Source organism: Eucalyptus grandis, chromosome 2 (assembly GCF_016545825.1).
Source record: "Eucalyptus grandis isolate ANBG69807.140 chromosome 2, ASM1654582v1, whole genome shotgun sequence".
NCBI lineage: Eukaryota > Viridiplantae > Streptophyta > Magnoliopsida > Myrtales > Myrtaceae > Eucalyptus > Eucalyptus grandis.
Window position 1 is genome coordinate 30,709,688 of NC_052613.1, and position 24,858 is coordinate 30,734,545.

Here is a 24,858-nt window from a genome sequence, read left to right on the forward strand (position 1 = left end):
TGTTCTCGAAAACAGTTTATGAGCATTTTAAAGCGTTTAGTAATTATAAAAAAAAAATTTGTCAAAAATACATTTGTTACAACCCCAAATACTTTTATGACTTAGAATTTCTTTTAATGTATTAATAATTTTATTACTTTTCTTTTTTCTCTTTCCTTTTTCTTCTCCTTCCTCTTAGCCGGTCATCGACCTTGGCCATGGCTGGCTGGTGAGGTCGTCGGCCTCAGGGGAGCCTTACTAGCCACCAGCGAGGACCCCCCGAGCCTCGTCGTGGCTGGGTGAAGCGATGTCACCCAGATTTGGCGAGGTCGAGCCTCGCCCAGCCACCGGTGAGGCTCAACCTCGCCCAACCATAGCGAGGTCGGCCTCACGGTGGTTGAGTGAGGCTCACCCTCTCACTAGATCTAGGCACCTAGGAGACACCGACCTCGCGGTGGCCGAGCAAGGCTCGGCCTCACCCAGCCATGGCAAGGCTTCAACAAGATTGCCGGGCCTTGTCTGGCCAATCGTCAGCCATCGCCAAGGTCGGCGACCAATTAGGAAGAAGAGAGTAAAAGAAAAGAAAAGGAAGAAAAGAAAGGAAAAAACTTGTTTCTTGAATTGTTCCGGAAACAAGAAACAACTTTTTTTTTCTTGTTTATGTTCCAAATCTATTCCCTAGAACAAAAAATTTATCAAACGCGTTTCTATTCTATTTCTACTCCTAGGAACAAAAAAAAGAAAACAGAAATTTTAATTTTCAGGAGCGTTACCAAATGCGCCCTAAGTAGAGTTGCGCTTCGCCTCCTCTTTTTACCTAATCCATCAAAGAGAACTCATTGCTTATGATTGCATAATGCTGGGATCTCTCCCAAAGCTTCCTCCAAGACTATTGAAGCTTCATGTTGCAGGATATGGCAAGTTGAAATGCTTGCCAGGATTAGAGCTTTGTGAATGCTCCAGACCGATGCAAAGTGAATGCCGGCAAGTATCAATATCCCCAACAACATTGGCCATAGCAGGTCGCATGAGGTTGACTAAGCTGGATGGCCTTAGACAATGTGTAGAGTCCTCGAGATGCGTGCCAATTAGTCAAAACTATGGATTGAGCGATCCGTCAGATATGGAAGACAATCTAGTCTAAGTTCAAGGTCTTGATAGGTTGAAGCACTTGGAAGAATTGGATGTAGTTTTTTGCCATTTCATTGGAAGACTGGACCTTTCAAAACCAAATCATCTAAACAATTGACTGCTATATACTATAAAAATTTAGTTGAAATTTGAGGCCTTTATAGTTCGGAGTTCTTGGAAGCACTAAGTATCACTGATTGTGCGTCCATTGAGAGATTGAACCTTGCAAAATCAGAGCGTCTAAAGGAATTAAAGGCCGCAAATTGCAAAAGTCTAATTGAGATTCGAGGCCTTGACAGGTAAAAGTTCTTGAAAAAGTTGGATCTCTGGTCCTGCGAGTCCCTGGAAAGATTATCAAAACTGTCATTTTAAGAGACCCTGAAAGAGTTGAACATCGACTGGTGCATCGAGCTTCGTGATATTGAGAGCCTGGAAAGTTTCTCGTCCTGCCAAAGCATATACATTGACACATGCCTATCCTTAAAGATACTGCCAAACCTGTCAAATTTCGAGAATTTATAGAAACTCACTATCAGGGATTCGCTTGATGTTTTGGAGATACCCAGAATCGAGGATTTGAGATCTTTGACACATCTAGAGATCATAGGATGCTAATCAATTGAGACTTTACCAGATTAGTCGGCACGTAAGAAGTTACAATTTCCGGTGGTACAAGACTGCGACAATCTTACCAAACTATGGGGACTTGAAAACTTGGGTTTGATTTATTTGGATATTTCTGATGCAACTCATTCGGAGCAATACCAAACTTGCCTAGAACACACATCGTAAAGGACTATGAAGAATGTCCATTTGATTATGGCTTACCAATGATTGAATTCCAAAGGTAACGATGTGATAAATCATGTATTACAGTAGGGAGACAATTGATGCTTCCCTAAACTAAGGAAAAAGAGCAAGTAAATTGACGTTCTTCTTAGATTCGTGCCAGCTTTTTGACAAAAACATTTTCCTAAAACAATCAGCTCTCCGTTTCTTCATTATGATCCTGAAGCATTGGAATTTTACGCTACACAAGGTGGATTTGTTCCCTTGATGCTTGCCCTGGACATTCCAACTTGGCAAAGTTAATCTCATCTATACCATATGTGCTCGTGGTTTTGATGTGAGCGAGTTAAATCAATCAAGAAAATACTATTCCAATTTCGCTGGAAACCCAGTCTAATGAGTCAGCTGCCGCAAGTCCAAACAACTCCAAGAAGTCAGGAACGACCAACGTAGCCACAAGGAACGATGCTTAAAGCTTGTGGAGTTAGTAATGCTATCTTCCATTTGCTTGTGCTATCTTCCATTTGCCCGAACTGAGTTGACAACAAAATGCACTGAAAATCTCAAGAAAAAAATTCGAAGAGAATATCTTTGAAGATGGAAGATAACAAACGGAACGGTGAGGATTGCAGCTACCACTGCTACCGGAGACTTCTCATGTAAACTCTGGTGCTGCCCCCTCTGCGGTGTGATGACTAAGTTCATAAAAAATTCGATATAATGCCAAAGTTTATGTAAACACAGCAAGCTGTCAATATTGCTAATTTTCCAAGTGCAAACTATTTATTCGAAAGTATAAGCTAGAACAGAATCATTTGTCTTACTCTCAAATCAGCAGCATCACAAAGTCCGGTTTTCCAATTCCCCAGGAAATGAAAATTTCTTTTTCTCTTTGCAGGGGTTTATACCAATGAATTGTCGATACTCTTTTACGTTGTCAAAATGTCACAGTTGGCATCAAAACTGATTTGCATATTAAGCTTATTATCGATAAGAAAATTAACGATAGATTCACTTATAACGTCTCAGCTAGAGATGCCCATCAGTTTTCTGACTCAGCTGATTGAGAGGGATGACGGTCTTCATTGCTCGAGCTTTTCCTAGGTGTTTATTGTTGCACTGAAATTTAAGTGTAGCTGGATATGATTTTTACTTTGCCAGAGCTGTCACCGTCTATCAGCAACATCTCGAACCCCATAGATTCCTTGCTGACAGGAATGTATAGCTGTACCATCAATCGAGTAGTTTAATGGCACTTCGCAGCATGATCAAGTGCTATTAAATGGCTGTCCCCTAATTTGCGTAATTATCGTATGGGTATTTAACATGTAAATTAATTGCTTGCTTTAGGTGTGATTGATAAATTTTTGAAGCACCCATTCACATCGAAATAGTTCATGGAGGTTGTGATTCTTGTTGTCATAGTTTGGCAGTTAGGATTGCTGGAGACTCTTGAATTACTCATCTAGTTCCTGATTTGCTGAATCATTATCACAATCTTCTCGCTGAAGATTGGACATCTTAGCGATTTGTGAGCCGACAATTTATGCATAAGTGAGATTTTTGCTATTTTAGCAAAAATAACTTCAAATAGTGCTAATGCTTGGGGAAATCTTGTCGAAGTTGGAAATGTTAAATTCATTTTTCTAGGACATGATAATCGTCATCACATGTAGAAATCCATCCGCACTCCATCCAAATCCGGGACTGGTACAAATTCTGTCTCTTGGAGCATTATAAGAAACAGGGGAAGCAGAGTAGAATGGTACTATGAAAAACTAAATGAGAGAAACATCACGTGCAATTCCAGATAAATGTCATTTGACCCGAATGCAAAATATCAGTCTGAATTTCATACATACAAGTTGCCCTTAAAGTCATTGCCTAATCAATCCAAAGGCCATTTGCACTTGCAACCCTGCATCCTCTTTCAATCAAATTAGGGCACGTTTAGTAATGATTCTGTTTCTAGAAATAATTTTTTATCATAAATGATTTTTTTTATTTTTGTTCTCAAGAATAATTTTTAGTATAAGAATGTGCTTGATAATTGCACAAAATTTATATTCTCGTGAAAGAAATGTGTTTGGTAAAATTGTATATTTTTTTATTTCTTTTAATTTTTTAATATTTTTATTATTTTTTCCTTTTTTTTTTTTTTCTCTCCTTTTTCTCCTTTGTGGCGGGTCGCTGCCACGGCGACCGACTGGGCAAGGTCCTAAGGTGAGGCCAAGCTAAGGCTCAAGGGCCGGAGACTAGCCTTGGCTCGGCGTTGTCAGGGCCGGCAACGCTCCGGGAGGTTGTTGTCCCTCGTTGGTCGATTGCCAATCATGGCCGAGGTCGGTAACCGACCAAAATGAAGAAGAAGGAAAGGAAAGAGAAGAAGAAGAAGAAAAAGAAAAGAAAATAAAGAGAAAAAAAAAGGAAAAAAATTATTCCCGGAAACAAGAATTATTTTTTTTATTTATTGTTTCTATTTCAAATATATTTCCCGAAACAAAAAAAGGTTTTTTGTTCCTAAGAACAAAAATTTTACCAAACACATTTCTATTCTTTTTCTGTTCTTTGAATAAAAAAACAAAAATAATTGTTCTGAAAAATATAAATAATTTTTACCAAACAGCCCTTACTTAGCATAAGGTGACATCAAGCCTGGGATCTGCACTCTGCAGCCTCTTTCTGTTGATATTGTTAGAAATCTGACAGCCTCATCCAAACCTTTTTTATGGTTATTTTTCAATTGATTATGGTAGATATTACATCAAAACACATCGAAAATCACTTATCGGGTTATAGTTTTGCCTAATTAGATGAACAATTCCAATGGACCAATGATTAAAAAAAAATCTTTGGATTTACCCTTGAAAGAACTTCGACATTAACATGTAGTTAGCATGTGATTAAGGTCTTTTGCTAACCTTTTTTCCTCCAACAGAACGTATTTCGCAACAATAATCGTAAACATAATATGCATTTTCTTTGTGGCGTCATAGTGGGCGTACAGCTTCGTATAGTCTCTTCAAAGTTTTTCCCTGATAATTCAGTAGAACTTGTTATCAGAAGTTGTCTCTGGTGCTGTGTTTCGTGTCCAAACTTCTTTTGTTCGTCTACCACTCTACCTCTTTCTCCATTAAAAAAAAAACAATAATTAGATTCAATAGAAGTTAATTTATATCTAACAAGTTAAAAGTTAGCATACCTAGATTTTTGAAAAACGATTGCTTGTATCTCAATTGCTCCAAAGATATTTTCCAAAAAATAAATGATTTGGAAAATACATCTTGTCTCATTAGGCATAATATAATTCGAGCAAAAACATTATGCCTAAAAGATTCAAGGTATACCATGAAATCAAGCTACTTCCAAGCTTCATATCATCGCAGAAGGAACCTTTAAACCATGTAGAGGTCCTTATTATCCCAAAAGTGGCATGTGATTTGATGCTGGAAAAGGAGTTCTTGTGTGTGTTTTCATTGGTAGCCATCACAACATCGAGGCATCAAATTGCATTGGTAAATTGAGGCATCTACATTATCTCAATTTTTCTTATACTAACATCCAAAGGCTTCCTAAATCAATTGTTTGACTGCACAACCTAGAAGCTTTAATGTTGTGTGGTAATGAAAATCTTACCGAATCACCTAAATATATTGAAAAACTGATCGATTTACGATTTCTCAATATTAGAGAAACTCTAAGCCTAACAGCAATGCCACTGTTTATAAGTAACCCTAGTGGGTCTTGAGATGTTGCTACCACTTTTTATAGGTAATCTTGTGGGTCTTGAGATGCTGTCCAAATTTGTTGTGGGAACCAAAAATGGGTTGAGACTAAAAGAGTTGTAAATAACATGCCAAATGCACCTTGTAGGGAAATTATTCACCTCCAAGTTGCATAATGTTGGAGAACATGTCAATTTACCCACGAGGGACATAATATGCCAATGGACCATGTAGTGAGTGAAGATTATGAAAATTTTCGGAATTCGTTTGCAATTTTAACACAATGACTAACTTGAAAAAAAGAAGAGAATATACATTGAAAATCATATTGGCCAAAAAAAAAAAAAAGAAGTAAAAGAACGACATCGAACAAATTGTAAAAGTACAGCGACTGGCGGTTTATTATCTCTAAAGTTTATGCACAAGTTTTGTGAAGAGAGTTTGTTAAAAGTGAAATGTATTGCTTTCTATTCTTTTTCCACAAAATCAAGGCAATGACACTTTCAAGAAAATGACCTACACGTCTCAATGTCTTTTCCCGTTTCCACATGCATTATTTTCTCTAACATGGCTCTTAGAGAGTATCATCATATAAAATTAGTCTTCACTATGAATACATTGACTCTTACACTAATATCGATTCTTCATTGTTGGCCAAAGGCCTAAGTGTAGATTAAATGCCTCTCATCAAAAGACCAATTTTCCACCTGCATTATTCTAGTGCATTTTGCCGTACGTCACATTTGAATTGTTTTAACTCATAGATACTTTTACAGTATGCAATGAAAGGCTGAGATTTATTCTTTAGCGGTTGAACAATCAATGATCTTTTAGGTGAGGGCAGGTCAGATTCCCTGAATACATAGTAGAAAAATGAGTAAGGAATAAGCGACGCGGTTGTCGTGCCACATAAGTTGCGTTTGCCGGGCTGGGTTGTACTACACCCAAGTGGGGAGGCCCACTAAGAAGGAGCCATATAAAAAGCAAATAAAAAAAATCATCATTATTTTCTTTTTCTTTTTTTTATTAACATGAACTACATGTGAATGTGGGTCGGACTCATTAAAGTTTATATTGAATCAAATCTTGTTACTTTAAATTCACAACAATCTTTTCTTTGAATTTTAACTAACCCATGCTATTTGGCTAATTAAATGTGACTTAGACCACGTCAACGCTTCTAGCGGTGTAAGACTTATATTTTAATAAATAAGGAAAGTAAAGGTTGTCCATTTTCACTTTGATTTGCGCGACCATGTAATCCTATTATAAAGAGAACTAATAAAAGGGAAGGGCTAGTGGGGCAAAGAAGCAAATTGCCTCGTCAAAGACGGTAAGATTATGTGTCCTGAGCACTTGGCTCATCTTTCAAGGCAAAGAGGAGGAGAAGAAGAAATTTCGACATGAACACTTTCGCAAAAGTTGCCGAGCAAGGGAGATGATTGTGTGGCTCTTTAGTAGTACCATGCGAAAACTAATTTTTTCAATGTGAACACGTTGACTCCAATGTAAAGTATCGAGTTTTTCGGTTAATGGGGTCAAGAAAAGCTAAAGGTCGCTTGTCTTGATTTTGATTGGTCACGCAGTCTAATTGCAAAGAGAAAGTAACAAAATATCCTCAAAAGTCTGAAGTGGGGTAATTGCTCAGAAACGATGAAAGGAATTGACTTTGTAAAGGATCCTCAAAAGATATTTAGGTCAAAGTTGGGATGTTTGGGAACCACTTTGCAATTTCCATTAGGCTAAAGTTGGCTCAAGGATGCCTTGACGAATCATTTTATTTTTTTTTTCCAAAACCATCATATTCTACTGTTCATCTTTTTTTTTTTTTTTTTTTTTAAAAATCTATTGAAGGACTTGTTACTTGAAGCTCCGTCGACGGCTCGGCATGGTCGCGGTGGCCCGGAGACCGTCGTCGGGGAGTGGTGTGTGTTTGGGGCGCGGCGATCACCGTGGGTCGTGGCGGGGTCGCGCGACCGCCGCGACCCCGGATCCGGGCGACAAGGTCCTCCCGTGACCTCACCGCCCTGATCTAGGTCGCGGCGGTCGTCGAAGGTCGCGCGACCTCGCCGCGACCCGAGATCCAAGGGCGGCGAGGTCGCGGGACCTCGCCGCCCCAAATATGGGTCGCGATGGGGTCGCCCGACGTCCGGTAGCCTCTGCCGAGGTCGCGGGACCTCGCCACCCAGTCTAGGTCGTGGCGTGGTTGCCCGACGTCCGCAACCTCCGCCGAGGTCGCGGGACCTCGCCGCCCCAAATTTGGGTTGCGGCGGGTCGCCCGACGTTCGGCAGCCCTTCTAGGGTCTCTCGACGTCGGCTTGCCTCGCGCGGGGGTCGCTGGATGTCCGGCGACCCTTGCCGAGGTCTCTCGACGTCCGGTTTGCCTCGCCGGGGTCACCCGACGTCAGCGACCCTCACCGAGGTTTGCTCGACGTCCGGCTTCCCTCGCCGGGGGTCACCCGACGTTTGGCAGCCCAAGGCGAGGTTCGCCCGACGTCCGGCAACCCTCGCGGATCTCCCAACCTTTGCCCTTGCCATTAATTTTTTATTTTTTTTATAATTTTTTTATCACAAAAGTCCTTTGTAAGTATAATTTCCTAAACATACTTCACAATGGATTTTTAAATTGTAATTTACCAAGCACAATTTACATTCTGAAAAGTCCCATCAATTTAAAGTCGCTGCGTTTTCCCAATGGCTTTCCCCAAAAGTCTAATCAAACGCACCCGATGAGTTTTCTATGCTTTTTTACAAAAGCATTATATATATATGTAAAAGTAGATTTGGACCATTGAAAATGACAAGATTTATGTAAGTTTTATATGAGTCTTGCTAAATTTAACAGTTTACGTGCATTTGATAATATTTTTATTTTTGAAAATGATTTTTGTTTATAAATAATTTTTTCATTTTTGTTTTTGAAAACAAAGAAATATATTTTTATTTTTTCTATTTCAAATTTATTTACTGATCACTTTTCTATTTTAGATAATAAATAAAAAGTTGATTCTGTCAAACAAAATTTTATTATTTTTTTGTTTTGACAAAAAAAAAAAAGAGCAGAAAAATATGAAAACAGGATGGGTACGCCTGGATAACCACTAGAAAAATGAGTTCGGAATGAGTGACATGTCACATGGACATTGGTCAAAGGAACAGGCAAAGGAGAAAGAGCTCACGCGGTTCTCGTACGACATGAAGTTGGTCTCCGCATGTTAGGGTGTGCCACACTAGAGCACGAGGGCCCATTAAGAAGGAGACATGAAAAAGCAAATGGTAAAATCTGTACTATTTTCTCTTTTTTTATTAACATGAATTACAGTTGAAGGTAGTTTAGACTCATTAAATTTCTATGTAGTTAAAACTTTTTACTTTAAATTCATAACAGCCCATTCTTAAAATTTTAGCTAACTCATATACAATCTCTCTCACTAAATATGAGTTAATTTGTAAATTATTTTTTAACCCATTTTAAAGCCAGCAAAAGATTTCCATTTCCACTGTAGAGAAAGCAAAATGTTGCTCATCCACTTTGATTTGCATGGCTAGGTGGTCCAATTACGCGACAAGATTTTGTGTATCCTAAGCCAAGCACATCCGGCTCATTTTTTCAAGGCAAGAGGAGAAGTAATTTCCAACATTAATACCTTTGCAAAAGTAAGATTGTGTGTCCTCGTGGGGCCACAATCATTGAGGAGAAAATGAGGCGTCATTTAGCTACAGCAGAAGGTGCGGTTGGGTTTTCTCTGCTGGTTCTCTCTCTTTGCGCCTCTCTCTCTTTACCCTCCCTCTATCTCTCTCTCCGACGAACAGGATCGCGAGCTCCCTCTCTCTCTCTCGAGAAAATATTCAGTGGTATGTGCGCGCCACGTCATCCGCTGATGTGGCGCGCACGTTCCACTCAGCTTTCGACACACATCGTGTGGGATCCACTAAAAAATTAAACGACTCACTCGGCTCGGCTCGGCTCAGCTTGCTGGCAGATGAAAAGACACACTCCTGCGCGGCAAAAGAAAAGACACTCGCTGGCAGAAGAAAAAGACACGCTCCCGCTCAAAACACCATTTTCTCTCTCCTCAATCGATTTTTTTGCAATTTTTTCTCTCTCTCTCACTTTCTCTCTCCTTCACTCAGGGGAGAACAAACACAGAACGAGACCTGCGTTTCCTTCTCCACTTCCACAAAGACCTGCGTTTCCTTCTCCGCTTCCACTTCCACCTTCGAGTCCAGCTCTGCCTCCTCAAAAGCCTCACCAGTCTTCTAGCACATCGGAAGACCTGCGTTTCCTTCTCCGTTTCCACTTCCGCCTTCGAGTCCAGCTCTGCCTCCTCAAGAGCCTCACGAGTCTTCTAGCACGTCGAAGCCTCATCGAGTCGCGTCGGGTCCGACTCCCTCCGGCTCAGACTGTTCCCTCGGAGATCGAGCTGAAGGTTTGTGTCAGTGCGCTCCCTCCCCAAAAGCCTCATCTGCCTCTGGCATCCTCCGTCTCAAGCATTTGCTCGTCCTCCCCATCCCGCCGGCCTCCGCCGCGAAGCCATTGGCCTTCGGCAGGAGGGAGGCGGCCTCGGTCTTGTTCCCGAGCGGCACCACCGCTGAACGGGTGCTGTCCCTAACGTTGGCCCGCTCGGTCGCGAGAAGAAGGAGAGGCGCGGGCTGGAGAAGGATTCCTGCCGGCCTCTGCCGCGAAGCCATCGGCCTCCGGCAGGAGGGAGGCGGCCTCGCCTCATTCCCGAGCAGGCACCGGGCTCCCGCCGCCGACCGGTGTTGTCCCCGATCTTTGGGCTGCTTGGTCACGAGGAAGATCTTGGCGGACACAGGCGGCTTCGACGGTGCGGAGAAGAAGGAGAGGCGTGAGGTGGAGAAGGATTCCCTTCTTTGTGGACTCCGGTGGGGTCCGTGCGTTTCTCTCTCGACCGGTGAGTTTCCTTCTTCCTCCCCTCTCATGGGCCGGTTTCGGAATGCACAGTCGAAATCCCAAATGGGTTGTTTATGCATCTTCTTGGGTTGTTTTGTTGCCAGTGAATGCGTGAGTAGGTAGGGAGAACGAAGATGGGTTGTTCTGGGGTTGTTCTGTTGCCAGGGAACGGGCAAGTAGCTAGGGAGAACGAAGATGGTTGTTATGGGGTTGTTCTGTTGCCAGCGAATGCGCGAGTAGCTAGGGAGAACGAAGATGGGTTGTTATGGGGTTGTTCTGCTGCAGGGAATGCGCGAGTAGGTAGGGAGAACGAAGATGGGTTATTATTGGGTTGTTACTGTTTCTGTTTTTTTTTTTCGGTGAATGCGCGAGTAGCTAAGGAGAACGAAGATGGGTTGTTATGGGGTTGTTTTGTTGCCAGTGAATGCATGAGTAGGTAGGGAGAACGAAGATGGGTTATTATTGGGTTGTTCTGTTTCTGTTTTCAGTGAATGCGCGAGTAGCTAGGGAGAACGAAGATGGGTTGTTATGGGGTTGTTCTGTTGCCAGTGAATGCGTGAGTAGGTAGGGAGAATGAAGATGGGTTGTTATGGGGTTGTTCTGTTTCTGTTTCCAGTGAATGCGCGAGTAGCTAGGGAGAACGAAGATGGGTTGTTATGGGGTTGTTCTGTTTCTGTTTCTAGTGAATGCGCGAGTAGCTAGGGAGAACGAAGATGGGTTGTTTTGGGGTTGTTCTATTGCCAGTGAATGCGCGAGTAGCTAGGGAGAACGAAAGTGGATTCGTTCGATCATCATTTGCCGCCACACCTCGTGTTTCTTTTCATTTTTTTTTTTTTTTTGGTTTAATGGAACCTTGCAACAAGAGTTGTTTAATGCCACAGGAAATCTTGAGGTTCTGAGTTTTCTCATTCCTCATTAATAGTTGAGTTGAGAACTACCACTCTTTTTTATTGGTACTAATTTGACAATAGTTTCGGATTGCATATTGATTTTACTATATTTTAATGTATTTTCTTTTCTTCGCTTCCATTTGCACTAAAAAAATCATAACCTTGTTTGCCACGAATGTTTCTTAGGCTGTCCCTCACATGGTGGTGCACTTACGGATGGATATCGCAAGTGAAAAAGACTAAGCTTCCCAGTCTCAATTACTTAAAGAGTTCACTGACATTTGCAATATCGACAAGGCATGGATATTTAAGTCTGAAAATAGTATTGTTGCTTATCTCATCTGCTATCATTATGCTTACTCTTCATAGATATACACTATAATAAAAGTGGGTATTGTTCGGTTATAGGTAAAGGCTCCAAGTTGTTGAAACAAGAAAAGGAAGAGATTCTAAGATGTTTTGCTGTTGCTTTTTCTTGAATCTCTTGGGCCTACCAAAAACCTGCAATAAAAGGCTGCATTTCCATTCCGCCAAAAACATACTAATGGGACTGGATTTGTATCCAAGGACATAGCTTTGAAGTGTCCTGAAAATATTTTCAAGGGACAAGGTGTGATTGCTTCTGCTTTTAAGGTTTGTGACCTGTGGATATGAGTATCATCTTAGTGGTAACTTCCTCTTGCTATGCAAGAAAAATTGATCTCCAAAACTAATTATGACAAAAAAAAAAAAAAGGATAACTAATAGTATGTAATGATATCATTTATGGTTAATTGTGCATTATGTCTTTAGATAGTATAGTGATGATATTGTAATGGCAATACCATATTTGGCAATAGGATGATGCTGCTTGGGCTAGTAAATATTTTGCAGTATAATATTGTTTTATGTATCTGAATATTGGAGTGTTGTCATGTCTTTTCATGTACTTCTGCTTTTAATTTATTAAATATTTTAAAGATTAGAACTTTCTCTTACAAAGTGTTGTTTGATAAATAAAAAAAAACAATGTGGTATAATTGCTGGAAGTGAAATTGATCTTTTTATTCTTTGTTTATGATTTTATACATTTGTTAATTGGTCTTCCAATTTAATTAGCAAAATAAGAGTAATATGTTTGTATAAGATTTACTAGATCTTTATTCTATTTAATTATACTTCAGATTGGTTTCATGAGCCCAAATGGAAGTTAGTTTAGTGGTTGACATTAAAGAAATTCTCTAATTTCATTTCTGCTGCCTTTAGTAATAATATATCGGTATGAGAGTGCAATAAAAGTCTCTCACATGGTTTCAGTATGCTATTTATTCTAATGTATTTTCTTTTCTTTTCTTTGCTTCCATTTGCAGTAAGAAATTCATAACATTGTTTGCTGTGAATGTTTCTCAAGCTGTCCCTCACATGGTGGTGCACTTAGGGATGGACATCGCAACTGAAGAAGACTAAGCTTCCCAATCTCAATTACTTAAGGAGTTCTCTGACATTTGCAACATCGACAAGGCATGGATACTTAAGTCCAAAAATGGTATCAGTGCTTATCTCATCTGCTATCTTTATGCTTACTCTTCCATAGATATACATTATGATAAAAGTGGTTATTGTTCGGTTTTAGGTAAAAGCTTCAAGTCTGTTGAAACAAGAAAGGAAAGAGGTTCTTGTGAAGGTTGCATCTTCTCTTGATCGTGAAGATTAATGTGCACTTGACTTTGCACATATGTCATAGAAGAGGCCAATGCCTTGTTTTACTCAATTATGTTGTTTATAAGTGCCTGTGTTTTAGTTTAGGCATCAATTACCTTATAAGATGTTCTTTGAACAATTATTGAATGCTGTTAAGCACTTTTGAAATATGAATATGATAGCTTTTCCCTCTTGGTTTGTCATGGTTGATTTGCAATTGGTGTTATTTTGTCCATGTAATGCATTCCCTACTTATTATTGGTCTTCCAAGCATTGTAAGGTACAATTTTGAATCAAACATGCCAAGCACCTTATATTTTTTTCTAGTTGGTATTAGCTATTCTGATGCATTTTGAATCAATGGATCTCATTTTATTTTGGTTGTCTTTACAGGAGCTTTCATGTAATCAAACAACTTTTATCTGCAAATAACTCTATGCAATTTCTTGTAGTTTGGAGAGACAAGATTGAGAATACTGCGTTGGCATCAGGAATTTTTGTCATGCTCATTGCTTTAGTATTCTGTTTTAGGGTAAAGGAAAAAGCCTCGTTCTTTATGATTGCAATTGTTATTGTTGTTAATGCATAAGTTTCAGACAAGAAAACCTCGGGCTTTTGCGTTTACCTTTGTTCTTGGAGTTCACCTAACATTTTCGACAATCTAGTTCCTATGTTGCCCTAATCTTGGTAAGGTTGAATAATGTTTTTGCTATTAGTAATTTGGACTAATAATTGTTGCTTTTATTTTTATTTCACTTTCAATTTTAGTTAATATTTGCTAATGGATTATTGTTGTTTATGTTACCAGAATATGATGGCTAAAAGGTTTTTGCAAGTGATTATAAGGTTGTAATTATGAAGAACCCAATGTCAAGGGCACCAAAACTCATGTTTGACATTCACTTCCAGTAAAGTCAAACTATTCTCGAGCGAAATGGGTATGACTTCATATTATTAGAATTAATTTGTATTTATTTCATTTTTATTCTTTATATAATTAGATATTTTCCTCAAATTGTAGAGGCTTCAAGTGATAATATCATTGCACACAATGTTAATGAAGAATTTGAATTCAGAATTGGTATGATGTTTGCTAATGAGAATGAAGCATATAATACATACAATGCATATGCAATTTGCAAAGGATTTGGAGTGCGAAAAGGACAAAAAGCGAACAATAGTAAAGGAGTATTACGAAGATGCACATTTGTATGCAATTGTGAATGACACTCTCCACTAATTCCACCTCATGAACAAAGAAATATTTATAGGACAGTGAAGAGAACAGGATGTCAGGCTTGCATTAAATTTAAAATTGAAAATGGAGTCTGGGAAGTTACCAAGTTTGAAGATGTTCATAATCATCCTTTCATTGAAGATAAGCAAAAACACCTTATATGCTCATATCGACACATTACAGACACTAGCAAAGGTATATTGACTTCTATGACTGGGGCCGGTATAAGGGCTACAAAAGCATATTCTTATCTTTGTGATGAAGCAGGTGGGGCAAATAATATTGGCTTTACATTGCGTGATTGTCAAAATTTCTTACAATCGAAAAGAAGGAATCTGATTGATGCAGGTGATTGTCAAAGGCTTATCAACCATTTTAATTACTTACAATCAAATGGAAGTAATTTTTCTTACACATTTCAATTGGATGAGGATCAGAGGCTGACCAATGTTTTTTGGTCTGATGGTTTATCCAAGTTGGATTATGATAGTTTTGGAGATATAGCAGCGTTTGATACTACTTATCGTACAAATAAATACAATATGATATGTGCGCCTTTTGTTGGTGTGAATCATCACTGGAAAAATGTTCTGTTTGGTTGTGCATTTCTTATGGATGAGACTATTGCTTCTTTTGTTTGGGCATTTCAATCATTTTTGGAGGCAATGGGTAGTAAAGCACCCAAAACTATTTTCACTGATCAAGATCATGCTATGGCAAATGCTATTAGAACTGTTTTCCTGAATTCTGATCATCGTTTATGTATATGGCACATTGGGAAAAATGCTACGCATCATATTGCACATCTTCTTGGAAAGCCAGGTTTTCGTGATAAATATTGGCACAAGCTTCTATATCGTTGTGAATCTGAAATTGAAATGGAGACCACTTGGAAAGCTATGTGTCAGGAGTGGAATTTAAGTGAGAACAAGTGGTTGGATAATCTATATCGCCTGCGTCATAAATGGTGTCCTGCATTTGGTCGTGATTTTTTTTCTGCAAGAATTAGATCTACGCAAAGAAGTGAGAGCACCAATAATGTATTTCAAGATATGGCGTGTAAGATGATGACTTTATCTGAATTTGTTGGTTATTATGAGAAGCAAGCTGAAAAAATGCGCAACACTGAAATTGTTGATGATTTTGAGTGTGCTTGAGGAAAGCCACATATTATGGTTGAGACTAGTGGAATTTTGCAACATGCCGCACAAGTATATACTCATGTTATTTACAGGAATTTTCAGGCTGAGTTCTTGCATGTTTTATCTGAACATGTTCTTCGATCAGAAACTGATGCGTCTTTACATACTTATATCGTTGGAACCGAAAGTAGTGAACGAAAGCATATTGTGCATTTTAGTCCAAGTGATTCTACCATTTTTTGTAGCTGCAAGTTATTTGAAATGCAAGGATGGTTATGTAGGCATGCTCTTTACATCTTGACAAATGTTGCAAATATTACAAGCATTCCATCGCAATATATTTTGAAGAGGTGGACAAAAGTTGCAAAACAGAGGATTTATTGTGAAGATGTTGCACAAAGCTCTCATCATGCAGTTAATTCAAAGACACTGCGTTTGAAGAGGTTGATGCAGTTAGCTTTCAGTGTCATGAATGATAGTGCCAATCATGATGTAACAGAGGAGCTTGCAACTACAGCCTTGTTGCGTCTTCGTTCTCAAATTACAACTAAAATGCAATCTCTAATAGGTAAAGATCATGTTGATTTCTTGGAGGAAGGTGATGAATCTGAATATGTAGAAAATCATGGAATTCGAGTATTTGATCCCCTTAAGAGAAGGCCAAAAGGTGTACCAAATACTCCGATTAAGGGCGCCGCGGAAAAGAGAAAAAGAAAAGCATCTTCATGCGTAGGCGGCACCTTGCATGAGGTATGACACTTGTTTAATGTGATCAAATGATTTTATCAATTATCTTATCTTGTTCTTGCATGAAGTAATTCTAATACTTTTATTATGTTTGTTTGCAGAATTGACTTTAATGATGAAACATGGGCAAGATGAAGCATCGCTTTTTGACTTTGAAATGATGAAACAAATTATCTTGAAAGTGTAGATAGTTAACTAATGTCAATCAGTGCAGCTTTTGGATTTCTTTTTAGCTATGAGCATGCACTTCTACATAGGGTAAAATCGATGTGTAGCTCTTTGATTTTTTTGCTATAAGCATGCACTTCTCCATAGGATATGATTAATGTGCAGCTCATGTCTTTTTGCTATGAGCATGCACTTATAGATAGGATAGGATCAACGTGCAGCTCTTGGATTTTTTGGTATGAGCATGCACTTTTACATAGAGTTGGATCAATTTGTAAACATTTTTTGGGACTTGTATAGTTTACTGCTCCTGCTACAATAAAGGATGCCATATTATGATGTTGAATTATTAATCAACGCAACAATCTGTTTTTGGCTGTAAGCATCTGAAAAAAATCTTCTCAATGATCAAGAATCCCTTGCCTCCTCCAATGCCTGCTCAGGTTTGGTTTTTACATTCTTCATGGAGTTTATTTCCTAGTAATTTGGCTATTTGCAAATGCAATAGTGTGAAGAGCCTGTTTCAAGTACATTGTTCATTTAACATACTTGGCTTTTATTATAGGAGTTTGTGGGCTTTGGAGCAAATCATCACAGACATCCTCGGTGAAAGTGAGGATATCTCCTTGAGGCTTCTCAGTCCTCTCCTTGCTAGTGTTTTAAAAGAAAATAAGGTAATTGTGTTGTTCCTTTTGCCATTTCAGAGTGGTTTCTGTTTGCTTTAGTTTCTAATAAGGTGTATAATGTGATTTAGAAAGTTGCACCTTTGTGTTGGAAGCTTGGAGACAGGGTCATTACCAGCTGTGTAGCTAAGCTTGGACCTCTTCTTTGGGGAGCAGTACAATCCAATGGCTCTATTGTGGATGATTACTCTCCAGTTGTGGCTTCTGTATGTGAAAATGAGCCAACTATGGAGAATAATCATGCTAATGGTTCTTCACATCTAGCGGTGCATCTTTTGATTTTTATATGACCCTATGCTTTCTTTTGTTTGCTGAAGACAATGGTATTGCTTCTGATTTGCCATCTTCCATGGAATAATCTTCTAGATGAAATGGACTTCAATGCCATCCTTTTATTGTCATTTCTAATAAAGATTCTTCCATTGCCCATGATAAGCTGCTGAAATCTTCAAATTTTTTACTCTGGCTACTTCATCCCATTGTTGTTCTCTTACGTGGTGGATACGCAATGCTTCCATACATAAGCTGATTTTCAGGGCTTGATTTGTTGGAGTTGTTATACTTCATGTCTAGCTTTGCTCATCTTTCTGTCGTTCATGTATCACTTACTAAACTAATGGGGATTACAGTGAGTAGTGAGGTGAATCTTGCTTCAGTTCTTTGGCATGGTTCATGACGATTATATATGTTGTTAAATTAATTGCACTATTTGGATTTTGAGGTTCTGCTATCACATATTAAGTGGCTATATGAGCCAGAAAAGACTTTGGACCCACCCAAAAAAAAAAAATGAAGGTAAAAGACTTTAGACAAAATAAAATAGAAGGTCAATAGAGAAGTATTCCATAACGTCTCTTTCTCTAGCACATGTCCACCATTTATCTCATGCGCCCTCCACGGTTTGGCTGTTAACAAACAAATCCCTCATTTAATACAGTTTTCCTTCTAGTTTTCCATTCCAGTAGACTTTCTCCCTATCTGTTAGTCCTTCTCTTTGTTTTCTTTTCCCCTTGGCTAGATTGAACCTATTAAATAGCTGAACATAACCATTATTCTCACATTCAAAAGCTTTCCCACAGGTGGCTTATGGGGTCGTTTGTTCCCCTGGAGAAGTTGTTCCTGAACTGGATAGTGCTCCTAGATCGAACACTAGTGATGCTGCTGTCCTTCTTTTCCCCAATGATATTGTTCCTGTTGCTAAAACAAGTACAAAAAAGGCTCATTCTACAGATTTTAAGGGTTCACTGAAGCTGGGAATTGACTTAGAGGCACTTCCAAAGAAAAGGGAACATAAAGGTAACAAGTTGATGAACCCTGATGAAGGCTATGACCTCTCTTGGCTATATGCAGAGAGGCAAAAATATGTCGTATAAGGGTCCTTGGGAATGGACACAATCTTTCAGCTGCCTCTAAAGTTCCCTAAAAAATGAGAAGAATGCAGCAAATGTTAAATATTGAGCCAGGTGTAGGTGAGAGCACTGTTGCTCGGGATGAGGAAGCTCAGTCCTTGTTGATATTGCCGGGAAAAATCAAAGCTCCTGGTAGTGGGGGAAAGATGAGCAATTATAACAATGCTGTATTAGAGGTATAATCGTCATTTTTGCAGTATAATCTGATTATGTTAATTGGTACAGTGATATATTTTATTATCTTTTCTTAATTAGAAAGCCTTTTTTCCCCTTCAATTAAAATACTGAAGTATATCAGAAAGTTTCTATTGAACATTTCTGATACAATAGTCAAACAGTACTGGAACTGCTTCTGCTGCTATTATTATTATTATTATTATTATTATTATTATTATTATTATTATTATTATTAGGTAGTAGTAGTAGTATAGTAGTAGTAGTAAAACTGAAGTAGTTTAAAAGTTCCGCTGAATTTTGTGGTTACAGTAATTAGATAATGTTGACACGTTTTTTCTGACTTTTTTTGTAATTACTACGTGGTTTAATCTTTGTGCCCTTTTTTAAAAAAATTTATGTACTCATGTATTTTCTTAATAATTTTCAGGATGCTGGAGTGCTCGCTGAAGGATTAGTTGGGCTTAGAATAAAGGCCCGGTGGCCATTTGATGAGATGTGAGCACTCTAGACATTCACTAGCAATACTTTATTTCTGTCTTGGTTGAGCATGTTATTTGTCAATCCTCATCTCCTTCTTTCACTTGCGACTGCTGTTCCTTCGGTGATGGCTGGCTGCTGCTGTTGTTCCAATAATGGTCTACAGCAGTAATGGTTGTTTATGTCATTTTATTGCTATTCCTGATCGTTTGTTTTACAGGTTCTATGATGGCCTAATTCAATCTTACAACCCTCTAACGAAAAAGCGCAAGGTGAGGTGACTATCAGTCTTTGAAAGTTTTTCCCTTTCAGTTTGCAGTCATTGACAATTGTTTCACGTTGTAAATTGCTACTGTCAGGACATGGTAATTCTTCCTTACAAAGACAGCCTTCTGTTATTCAATTGGTATCTGCAACAATTTGATTTGGATGGCAATCGGGTATGTGTTTAATTTTTGGTGAAAATAGGGAGTTCCGTCTCCATCTGTAGTTTCCAAAATGTTAAATCTCAAATTGTTCATTTCACAGGTCAATCAAGGGCTTACTGTTTATGGGAATAAAGGAAGCACCGATCAGCATGCGTAAGTTATTTTTTGATAAAGTAATGCCACTATTACTTTTACATGTTGGTGACATGATTATTCCTGATGCATGTTATTGTCTAATTTCGATATAGCTACAAACAACATCTTAGAGAGGGTGTGCACAACTTCTTCGTAACATTCATTGAAGTGCTTTGTGAGAGACCACCTAGTCATGATTGGGAGCTTAGACCTAGTGTTACCTGTGGTGACTATCTGTTTGGAATGCTTCAAGTTAATTTACAATAAGAGCTACTAATATTTACCTTTAAGAAGATTCTAGCAATAGTTGAAGTTGTTATGTCTATTGTTTCCGAAGTTTAAGATCTCACACTTCTCTTGGAAAGGAGACATGAGTACAGTGGATGATTTACTTATAGTCACTCGGTTGTTTTCTGCAATTGATCTCTTTTAGATATGGTGAACTTTTGTAGGGAACGGGCTATGCTCTATATGCCAATGATCGTGAGTCTATAAGTGACCCCTAGATCAGTGGGGGCTCTTATAGCATTGTATGAGTGAGCAGTTGAGATATTCGCCTCATTAGTTAATATTAATGCCTATCATCAACCTGGTAAATAGTTTACCTCATAATGCTTATTTAAATTAGATGGTTGCTATATGTTTTGGGCTTATTGCTGTTGAGAATATGTGTGGCCTCTCTGAGTCAAGAAATTAAATCAATTCATCCAACTGGCTTTTTTTTTCTTGGCCCTGATGTGCGACTGAAATTCTTAGGTGTCGAAGCTGGGAAAAAGGCAACAGCAGAAGTATGTGCTCGTCATAAACGGGTTCTGGCTGTACTCAGTGAGGCCAGGTATCTTACTATAACAAGCTTGTCTAAGATGGAAACTATCAGCTCTTAAGGAACGGGGAACACTTAAAGAAACTATTGAGTGGGGGGTGGTAGAAACATGGATAAGAAGAAAAGCAAGCTCATAGGCATTGCAGATGATGGACAGAAAGAGATCCGCATTGAAAGGGCAGATGAATTTGGCCGAATAGTAAGTTTTCAACGAAAAAAAGATATTAATCATAAAGCCTTGTAATACTAAATTGTCCATTATAATTTCTTTTGCCTCTGAGAAAGAAACGCCAATTCATTACTTTGATGTTTTTATGCCAATCTTCTTGTTTTGAATGTTTGCAACAGTTAACCCCAAAGGAAGCAAAGCTTTCCGATTGCTTTCCCATAAATTTCATGGAAAAGGGCCTGGCAAAATGAAGCAAGAGAAGCGCATGAAGCAATACCAGGAAGAGTTGAAGTTGAAGCAGATGAAGAATTCAAACACGCCTTCTTTGTCTACATAGAGGATGAGGGAAGCTCAAGCTCAAATGAAGACACCTTATCTTGCGCTTAGTGGTCATGTTAAGCCTGGGTATGTTTTCCTGTGTTAAAAAATCAAGTTACTAGTTCTTTATTCATTGGCATTTAAGTACATAGCATTTTAGATTAATCTGACTTTATAAGATGTCAATGTGGAGTGTCTTGTTCCATGACCAAAGTGCTTGACTGTCTTTTCGCTTTGCTGCTTCAAATTTTCTATTTATCCCAAATCCCTCAGAGCTTGGGCTCTGCTGAGGAGATGTTTCTGTTTGCTAATGTACAGCTCCATGGATCACTGCTTGGATGACGCTTTCCAGATTATATTTCCCTTCAAGACTCGTGAATTTGTTAACTTAAAAATCATAGCCTATGACCATGCATTATAGATCAACCTATAGATGTCTCCATCTTTATGCTTAAAAAGGCGGCACCTTAATAGAAATTTGAGTGGTCTGACTTGATTGATGATAAACAATCTATATCTGAGAAGACAATCAGACACCATCTAATAAGTGTAAGCTGGACTTCATGCAATGTCTATTTACCATGGTAGTTGAATGATAAAATAATGATTATATTTTTGTTACTTTGTGCCTGTTTATTTAATTGTTTTTTTTTCTTTTTTCTTCTGGGGTGTTTCCTGTCAAAACAGTGATCCAAGAAAGAAGTCAGAGCCACCATTGAGAAGGATCCTGGGAGCTTAACGCCCATTGCTTGGAGATAGGAAGGTCAGTGTCGACCCAAGTTTGTTGCTTTTTCATCTCTAAATATAGAGCGCAAAAGAACAAATAGAGAAAGCAGGGGAGAAAGAACGAATGGGAAAAAAGAAAAACAAGAGAGGGAAAAAAGAAGCTGAGGGGAAAGCTGGCAGCAGAACATGATCATCTATCAACTGGAGTCAAGATAAAGGGAATTACGGCAAGTCATCAAAAGTTTAATCATGCAGTACACACAATTGATTCTCTGTAGTCAACATGATTCCAACAATCTGGACATTTGTTGTTCTGTATAGCATGCTGTGGAAGAAAAAGATGAGTTTTTAACACCAGCATATGAGGAAGAGTCAATTGTATCATCTGAACCTATTATTGATGCTGAAAGCAAGGTGGCTAATAGTTATATAGATGCAGAAGTACTTTTTCTCAACTCTTTTGCTTTTATTGCTTTAATGTGACTGCAAACCCTTAGATTTCTCTGGTTAAATCTAGTGCAATCATAAGCAAGTATTATGTCGTAGATGCTTTTTGCTTACCACAAGTACTGCCTTTGCAATGAAGCGATATGCATGAAATTTTATGTTCTCATACCAAACTTTGATTTCAGTCAATCATAGCAGCAAAAATGTTATGGCTTGGCAGAAGTGAATGTCTGATAGAAATCATGTTGGCCATAGAAATTATAGTCGTCCTCATCACCTTCATTAATGGACTCCTCTTGTCTCGTGTTTTTATGTAATATGATCCCATTCGATGCTTGGGGTATCTCTGCTTTCTCTGACATCATTCCTTGCAGATGAATTGGTTAAGCATACTCCTTTTCTGCCATTGGCAGTGTATGAAACATAATTCACATGTCATGGAAAATTCTGTTAGATTTAACTCAACATGAAAAAATATATTCTGATTACACTTTTGACTTCTAATAGAAAATGCAGCTTCTTTCTCAAAATTTGGCAAGAACAATCTGATTTCTCAGTGTAATTTCCATCATGTAGATATCATAGGTTTGAGAATGAATATCTTTACTCCAGGTGTCTACATGACTGCATGTTACTTTTCTTCCTCTTGCCCAATGCAGAGCATTTTATTTTTATGGAGTTTCTGAAGTTCTTGTGGGTTTGAATTTGAAATGATCTCAGATATCTCACTTTAGCTGGCTTTTCCAGAACTCGTGAATGATTGTCTTATTACTTGTAGGGAGATGACGCATCTGAGAATGCTGACGAACTGTCAACGGAAGAGTTGGGTCAACTTATTGCAGTTAGCTGATGAACTAGTTGCAAAGTTTTATTCTTACAGTGCCAGACCATACTTCAGTTAGTTGTGATGCAGACGAGTTTTTGTTCTCATTAGATAGTGGCATTTTTATTTTATTTTTTGGCCAAATAAGATGGTGGCAATCATCATAGTGTTTTTGACAATTCACTAATGATTTTGTGTTCACAATTACTAATGCAATGCTAGGCCTTGACGCTTAACAGTAAGGAAATTTACCTGCCCATCTTGTGATAGTGCTCCTAAAGTTGATTACTGGAGCAGAGAGGCATGTAATTACACCAAGTAAAATCAGGAAGGAGATAAGAACCTTTATTTCTTTCTTGATGCTATGTACAATCCAGCAACATAATAGCTTTGCTCAAACTCATTGCCTTATAGTAAGCCTCTTAGGTAAGAAGCATAATGCTGGTTTTAGAGAGTGCATCAATTCATTGTTTGTATAATTTTGAAAAGTAAGAATGACAATCCTAATAGCTGCATTAATTAAATGTCTGTGTTTGTCTTTTTGTTGAGCAGTTCGTTACGAAGGAGTACTTGCTGAAACTGGTGAAGTCTTTGACTCAACACATGAAGACAATACTCTATTCTCCTTTGAGATCGGAAAGGGCTCGGTGATCAGTGCTTGGGACACTGCATTGAGAACTATGAAGGTAAAGGATTTATAACTTGTTGAAATTTGAAAGCGTGTATTGTGTCTCCATTGAATGTCCTTTCTTGATTTTATAAGGTTGGGGAGGTTGCGAAAATCACATGTAAGCCAGAATATGCCTATGGCAGCACGGGTTCTCCGCCCGATATCCCACCAGAGTAATGCCTCTGCTCTTCTAATTCTTTACCGTTATATATGACCACCATATGACGACCCTGCATTTTGTTCGTCAACAAAAGAGAAGCAGAATGTCAGTTGGAGTTTTGGGCTGGTGAAATCTCAATATATTTAGATGCTTTTAACAAGCTTTCCTGACTATATATGAACATGGCATCTTCATGCATCATCACAAAAGCTTACTTGTTAAGTTCCTGAAAAATCTCTTTATTTTTATGGAAGAAATAGTGTGATGTGTTTATCACTTACTTATGCAGTGCAACCCTTATTTTTGAGGTGGAGTTAGTTGCATGCAAACCATGCAAGGGCTTTTCAGTGACCAGTGTCACAGAAGACAAGGCTAGGCTTGAGTAAGTCATATTAGCAAATGTTGTGCAGTATTTGAGGAAATGTGGAGTTCTGAAATTTCAATTATCATTGCTTTTAAGATGTCGGTAGTACTTTAGAAAAGAAAATTTGAGCGTTTTTAATTGTTGAAATCCTCCATAGGGAGCTGAAGAAGCAAAGGGAGATAGCTGCCGCAACCAAAGAGGAAGAGAAGAAGAGGAGGGAAGAAGCTAAAGCTGCAGCTGCTGCTCGTGTTCAAGCCAAGCTGGATGCTAAGAAAGGTCACGGGAAGGGAAAGGGAAAAGCAAAATGAACAGCTTTATAAGGAATACTCGAGTAGATCATAACTCGGTTTTCCTTCATACGCCTCTTAAACTTGGCTAGGATCTTAACCTTGAGTATTATGGAATATTAGTTAAGACCAGACTTCCCATACTTGATGGTGTGCTTGGATATATTGTATAAGCATTCTATATTATGCTTGTTGGCTTCGTTTTGAGGGAGCAAAACTGACTAGAAAGGAGAAAGTATGTAGTACATCGACTCTGATGAATGGCATTTTGATTACGATAACTTTCTTATTTCGAGTATGTCCCACACTCGTATTCAGAGAAATTGCAAAAAACATTGCAGAGCGCATAGAGCTGTTGGTGT

The 24,858-nt window shown here is 38.6% G+C and overlaps 4 protein-coding genes and 1 long non-coding RNA gene across 5 annotated transcripts; all 5 read left to right on the top strand.

Moving 5' to 3' along the window:
* Positions 1-15,008: 15,008 nt before the first annotated feature.
* Positions 15,009-16,466, top strand: LOC120286179 (protein FAR1-RELATED SEQUENCE 5-like). The gene is made up of 3 exons (XM_039306971.1): positions 15,009-15,490; positions 15,731-16,235; positions 16,334-16,466. The coding sequence occupies exons 1-3, from the start codon at positions 15,009-15,011 to the stop codon at positions 16,337-16,339; spliced, it is 993 nt and encodes a 330-aa protein (XP_039162905.1). The 3' UTR covers positions 16,340-16,466.
* A 1-nt stretch (position 16,467) lies between these two features.
* On the top strand, positions 16,468-18,456 carry LOC120286307. Its single transcript, XM_039306972.1, has 4 exons — positions 16,468-16,490; positions 16,966-17,074; positions 17,155-17,289; positions 18,163-18,456. The coding sequence occupies exons 1-4, from the start codon at positions 16,468-16,470 to the stop codon at positions 18,454-18,456; spliced, it is 561 nt and encodes a 186-aa protein (XP_039162906.1).
* A 62-nt stretch (positions 18,457-18,518) lies between these two features.
* LOC104428729 lies at positions 18,519-20,204 on the top strand. The gene is made up of 6 exons (XM_039306973.1): positions 18,519-18,668; positions 19,097-19,164; positions 19,367-19,418; positions 19,506-19,586; positions 19,675-19,727; positions 20,162-20,204. Exons 1-6 carry the CDS (start codon positions 18,519-18,521, stop codon positions 20,202-20,204), a joined length of 447 nt encoding a protein of 148 aa, XP_039162907.1.
* A 4-nt stretch (positions 20,205-20,208) lies between these two features.
* LOC120290242 lies at positions 20,209-21,816 on the top strand. Its single transcript, XR_005548090.1, has 3 exons — positions 20,209-20,731; positions 20,881-21,106; positions 21,707-21,816. It is a non-coding gene; the product is annotated as an uncharacterized LOC120290242 (long non-coding RNA).
* Positions 21,817-23,563: 1,747 nt separating this feature from the next.
* LOC120286336 (peptidyl-prolyl cis-trans isomerase FKBP20-1-like) lies at positions 23,564-24,783 on the top strand (the record flags this gene model as incomplete). The annotated part of the gene is made up of 4 exons (XM_039306056.1): positions 23,564-23,701; positions 23,779-23,858; positions 24,135-24,227; positions 24,367-24,783. Coding segments are annotated over 4 exons (462 nt in total), but the record flags the coding sequence as incomplete, so codon positions are not given.
* Positions 24,784-24,858: the final 75 nt, after the last annotated feature.